This window comes from Octopus bimaculoides, chromosome 2, assembly GCF_001194135.2.
Source record: "Octopus bimaculoides isolate UCB-OBI-ISO-001 chromosome 2, ASM119413v2, whole genome shotgun sequence".
Classification (NCBI taxonomy): domain Eukaryota; kingdom Metazoa; phylum Mollusca; class Cephalopoda; order Octopoda; family Octopodidae; genus Octopus; species Octopus bimaculoides.
Window position 1 is genome coordinate 108666840 of NC_068982.1, and position 6114 is coordinate 108672953.

At 36.5% G+C, this 6114-nt stretch overlaps 1 protein-coding gene across 1 annotated transcript in view; it reads right to left on the reverse strand.

The window, feature by feature from the left end:
- LOC106876748 (uncharacterized) overlaps positions 1-6114 on the reverse strand; it is a 127858-nt gene that overhangs the window by 53147 nt on the left and 68597 nt on the right. The window contains exon 4 of the mRNA XM_052978600.1: positions 5667-5789. Coding sequence (XP_052834560.1) covers positions 5667-5789 — 123 coding nt within the window. The remainder of the gene's footprint in view (positions 1-5666; positions 5790-6114) is intronic.

Below are 6114 nucleotides of genomic sequence, written 5' to 3' on the forward strand. Positions count from 1 at the left end.
CTCTGTGAAGTTACCTCAGTTGAGACAGTATTTCGCTTGAGCCAGTCAGCCTCTTCTCTGTCAGTTGCTCTCACTAACTGCTTTGGCTTACGGAGTTCTTGTTTTTATAACTATCCAAAACTAGCCAGAAGGATAGACATATTGTTGAGAACAATAGATTTCGTTGGGGTCTGTTATCTCTATTCTTGCTTTTGGTGAAATAGAAGAGGTTAGAAGGGTCAAGTGGCAAAGACATTATTCTGCTTAGCGAAGGCATCTGGCAAATGTAACTGCTGTCACTCAAAACTATTGTTTTACAGTGAGAAAAGTGCTGCTGAACAGTTAAATGAAATTTGGCGATTGCAGATCAAATCGCGTTATACCTGCATGAAGTCACTACAAAAGTATTCAGGATTGTTGTTGTTGTTGTTGTTGTTGTTAATGAAAACAAAGTCTGCTGAGGTTGACTTTGCCTTTCATCCCTCTCTGAGTCAATAAAATAAGTACCAGTTGAGTACTGCAGTTGATGTAATCAACTTATCCCCTACCCAAAATTGCTGGCCTTGAGCTAAAATTTGAAACTATTGTTATTACTACTACCACCACCACCACCACCACCACCACCACCACCACCACTACTACTACTACTACTACTAATAATAATAATAATAATAATAATAATAATAATAATAATAATATTTTATAAAGATTGATGTAACTCTTCACAAAGATAAATAAACAATAAGAAGAGCACAATGTAATTTTTAATAGAGATTCACTTGGTTTATTGAAAAAGTGAAAACTGATGATTTTTTTTTTTCTTTATCTAAGAAAGAATGCAGGATTTCCTCATTCATATTTTGAATTTCTGTGTTTCTATGTTAACAAGGGATTACCTGTTGAACACTGGAGTCAATGTAATTAACTTACCCCCTCCCACCAAATTGCTAGTCTTTTGCCAAAATTTGAAACCATTTGAAACCATGATCATTATTTTGTTTTTGTACAACTCATTAGACAGTTGATAAAATTTACTAACATCAAGCTACAAGAAACCTTAGATGACGAAACCTTTCCTAAGTATACTAGATGTCCCTACTAATACTGTTTTCTGGAACTGCACTAAACTAGGTTTTATGCCTATTTCCTTTATCCATCTGTTCGAATATTTAGGGATAGTTCCTAATGCACATATAACTACTGGGATGTATTTTACCCACATTTTCCATAACCTCTGTAACTCAGTACTTTGCCATTTTCTCTATACCTCTCAAATTGATTTTCTCATCATTTGTCACTGTAAAGTCAACTACCTGGTTCTCTCTGTTCACTTTGTCTACAAATACTACTAAATCAGGCCTTCATTATTATCGCCGTCGTCGTTGTCATCATCATTTATCATCCATTTTCCATGTCGGCATAGGCTGGATGGTTTGACAAGAGTTAGCAAGCCAGAGGGCTGCACCAGGTTCCAGTTGTCTGTTCAAACACGGGTTTTATAGCTAGATGACCGTCCAAATGACAACCACTTCACAGAGTGTACTGGGTGCTTATTACAAAGTACTGGCACAAGTGCTTTTCATGTGGCACTGGCACAGGTACTTTGTTTGTGGAACAGGTGCTTCCTATGTAGTGCTAGCATGGATGCTTTTTTACTTGGAGCCAGCACAAGTGCTTTTTATATGGTACCAGTCCACACAGAGTCACCAAGTGGCTTGCAAGACAAGGATGTCTCAGCTGGGAGAAGTGGCCGTGTGACAGGCGAGAGGTTGGAGTATGATAGGAGCTGTTTTGTTACAGAAGAAATACTTGGCTACCCCAATAGGATAAGGAAGTAGAGAGAGATGGAAGGTCATTGTAGCAGTGGTAGATAATGCAGTGAGGAGATAGCATGTCAATGTACCAGAGGTTGGAGTATTACGAGTGACTTCATACCAATCATTCAGGTTGTATTTCTCTGGATGCAGCCTGGGATGGCTGTTAGTTGAGCACCAGGATCACATTGGGACATAGAGAATATATATGTTCTCTATATATGTATGTGTAGATGTGAACAGTTAAACTAAAGTATAAATCACATCTCATTAGCCGACAAGCTTTGTAATTTAAATTATCATTCATAATGTAAACACAGAGACCACATATTTATGAGGAAAGGGACTGTTGATTATACTAGGTTCAGCAGAATCCTGGAACTTATTTTATTGACTCTAGAAAAATGAAATGTAAAGCTGATCTTGAAAAGATTTAAATTCAGAATGTAAAGATATGCAACTAAATATCAAAGGCTGATGTACTGCCAATCTACCAATGCACTGCTCTAATACACTAGTGTAGCTAGCGTGTGTGCTATTTGGGGTGGCCCTTCAGTCTGCCACACCTGGGCTGCCACAAAAAGTACATATTGCCTACAGCAGACCCAAAAGTGGCACCACACCCATAAAAGTGCTGCACATGGCAGACAACCCCTCTGTTCCCCTCTAGCTACACTAGTGCTTTAATAATAGTTAAAATTATGCTACACGTACTACATTGTATACTGAAACACCATCATCTTTTTAATATACAGTATGATACACCATCTTAACCACCATCATCACCATTGTAGGCATTGGTGGCGGCAGTGGCATCGGCATTGGTGGCGGCAGTGGCATTGTTGTTCTTTTCACAGCTTTGCAAGCAGCATGATCAGGAGCATTCTCTCACCTTCCTCCCAACAAAGATCAATGCATTTTCATCTTCCTAAAAGAACTTGAAGAATTTAATTTTGGGGCTAAAATACGAAAAGCAACCTTCAGTTCTCAGTTATTCCAATCTAAACCCATTGTATCATCTCTTTCACAAACATATGAATGTATTACTCGACAAGTCAACAATAGAGATTGATCAGCAAGAAATAGGAACCAAATTTCACACAAATTATCTCACAGTCTCATAATGTGCTTCATAATGTGGTAACTGTACATTATACCTGTGTAGCAAGTCATGAAAGGCGGCAGTATGACATAATGTTTGTTTGCCCAAACAAGCATAATTGTTGGTATCCCATTGGTTAAAATTACTGTCCATATACGAATTCTAAACTTTTGTCAAAGAAATGTTTCATGAAATACAGTTCTTAGAATTCGGATATGAGCAGTTATAAAAACCCAGATTTTTGGGAAATTACTCAGTGTTCGTAGGATGTTACTAAACTCCACAACACTCATTCATTGAGATATTGGCTATTTTTTATGCCATGTCTATGATAAAAATTCAACAAGACTTATCTGAATTGTTGTGAACTCTAGTAGTTAGTATGAAGGATTAGCTAGTGTGAATTTTAAGTCATAATTCTCTATGACAAAATGACTTTACTTTCCAATTGTGCTATAAATGCTAAATGTACATAAATAAACTAATGTGGTAATTATTTTCTCTTTCTTCACACTCTTCAACTTGTTAATGAAATTTATTTCTGCAATTATGAAACTGTATATTTTTATAGTGATTAAAAGAACACAAATTTATTTATCTTCAACATACATGCACACATAAAATGTCCATTAGCGTTTCAGAGTATATATTTCTCGCTATGGTGTTTATGTAGCTGAAGTCAGGATTTATGTATAATGATAATACTTATAAGTAAGTTATAAGTGACATGTTTATCAATATATATTCCTACTTCAAAAGTAAAATATATTTATTATCTATTTCCAAATAGGAAACATATAAAAGTAGTGTTATACAAACAGTAACCAAACCAGCTACACCTGAAAAGAAGGCAGGCTTGTCATGGCTAAAATACCACTGATCATTAGTTTGTTGAATCAGGGCTGGCCTCAAGTTAAAAAACAACTACATTACACTACATGGCTGTCCTTACAAAAGAGTACATGATGAACATACATGGACATTGATAAAGAGTACCACTTTTTACTTACTTCTTAAGATGCAGTAGTGACTGAGTGGTATGTAGCATGCTTACCAACCACATGGTTTTGGGTCAGTCTCATTGCATGGCACCTTGGGCAAGTGTCTTCTACTATAGTAGCCTCGGGTCGACCAAAGCCTTGTGAGTGGATGGAAACTGAAAGAAGCCTGTCGTATATATATATATATATATATATATATACATATACATATATATGTATGTGTGTGTATATGTTTCTATCTCTGTATTTGTCCCCACTGCATTGCTTGACAACCGATGCTGGTGTGTTTACATCCCTGTAACTTAGTGGTTCAGCAAAAGAGACCGATAGAATAAGTACTAGGCTTACAAAGAATAAATTCTGGGGTCGATTTGCTCAACTAAGGGCAGTGCTCCAGCATGGCCGAAGTCAAATGACTGAAACAAATAAAGAAGTAATTTCCAGAGCAAACACATCTAGTTCTTTTAGTGGAACAAAAGGCATTACAATCCAAACATTGATCTCCTTTTTCACAATCTTCACCAAAGCTTATCTCTGAAATGTAGATTCATTAGTTATTGGAATTCATGTTAATCTGATATAATAAGCATTACAAAACGGGGCTATACAGGTAACATTCAAAGAAATTTCCATAATAATATTTCCTTATATACAGACTAAGTAACTGGATTGATCATTAGATAAAATTTAATTAGAAAGTGTGAGCATAAAAGGCATCAAATGTGGTGTGCAAGAGAGATGACTGCACTGGTATGGTTGTGTGGTGCATGAGGACAGCTGTGTAAAGAAGTGCAGATCTCTAACTGTGGAGGGAACCTGTGGTAGAGATAGATCCAAGAAGACATGGGACGAGGTGTTGAAGCATGATCTTGAAACGTTGGGCCTCACAGAGGCAATGACTAGTGACCAAGATCTTTGGCAATATGCTGTGCATGAGAAAACCCATCAGGCCAAGTGAAATTGTAGTTGTGGCCAATGCCAATCTTACATAACTAGCACCCATGTTGGTGGCACATAAAAAGCAACTTTTGAGTGTTTGGTCTCACAGAAGCAATGACAAGTGACTGAGGCCCTTGGAGATACACTGTGCTTGAGTAGAAAACCCATCAAGCTAAGTGAAATCATAGTCATGACAGATACTAGTGCTACACAACTGGCACCCATGCTGGTGGCAAGTAAAAGCACCCATTACAGTCTTGGAATGGTTGGTGTAAGGAAGGACATCTAGCCATAGAAACCATGCCAAATCAGACTGGAGTCTGGTGCAGCCCCTCAGCTTACTAGCCTTGGTCTAGCTATCCAACACATACCAGCATGGACCATGGACGTTAAATGATGAAGATGTGCAGGTATAGCTGTGTGATTTAGAAGCTCACTTTGTAACCACATAGTTTCAGGTCCAGCAAGTGCCTGCTACTAAATCCTCAGGCCAACCAAAGCCTTCTGAGAGAATTTGGTAGATCGAGACTGAAAATAAAGCCTCTTTTTTGTGTGTGCATGTGTGTAATTATGTGTCTTTATATCTGTGTTTGCACCCTCACCTGCACTATTGCTTGACGGCCAGTGTTGGTGTGTTTACGTCCCTGTAACTTAGCTGTTCAGCGAAAGAGAATGATAGAATAAGTACCAGGCTTACAAAGAATAAGTCCTGGGATCGATTTCTTTAAGCATTGTTGCAGTAACCTATATTTATTTTTTTTTTATTATTTCTAAGAGTAATCATAATCCTGTTTATAGTTCAATGTCAAAGTTCTGTTGTTTTTAACTTACTTTCTTTACATGTAGATTTATCTTCAAAATAATCATCTTTACAGACACACACTTGACTTTTGCAAGTGGTAAATAAAACTTTGCAGTCTGCAACTTTATCACATTTCCCATTGAGTGGTGCTTCTGCAATGAAACACATTAATTACAAAAATTAAATTGTGTATACCAACTTATAATAATAATTATTATATTAAAATTTATGGAACTCAACAACAGAAATAATGCATTTCTGAATTGTTAGATATTGCTATTAGATTTTCTCTTATGATGATATATTTTTGTTATTATATTTATTATTCATTATTTTAGGAAGATATCAAGATATTTCTTTCTTTAAAAATGAATCAGATACATTTTGGAGAACATGCATCAAAATTTCAAGTTTAACAAAAATGTTTATGATCAAAATGTGTTGGAGGGTAACAAAACAAACTGAAAAAATAAAGAA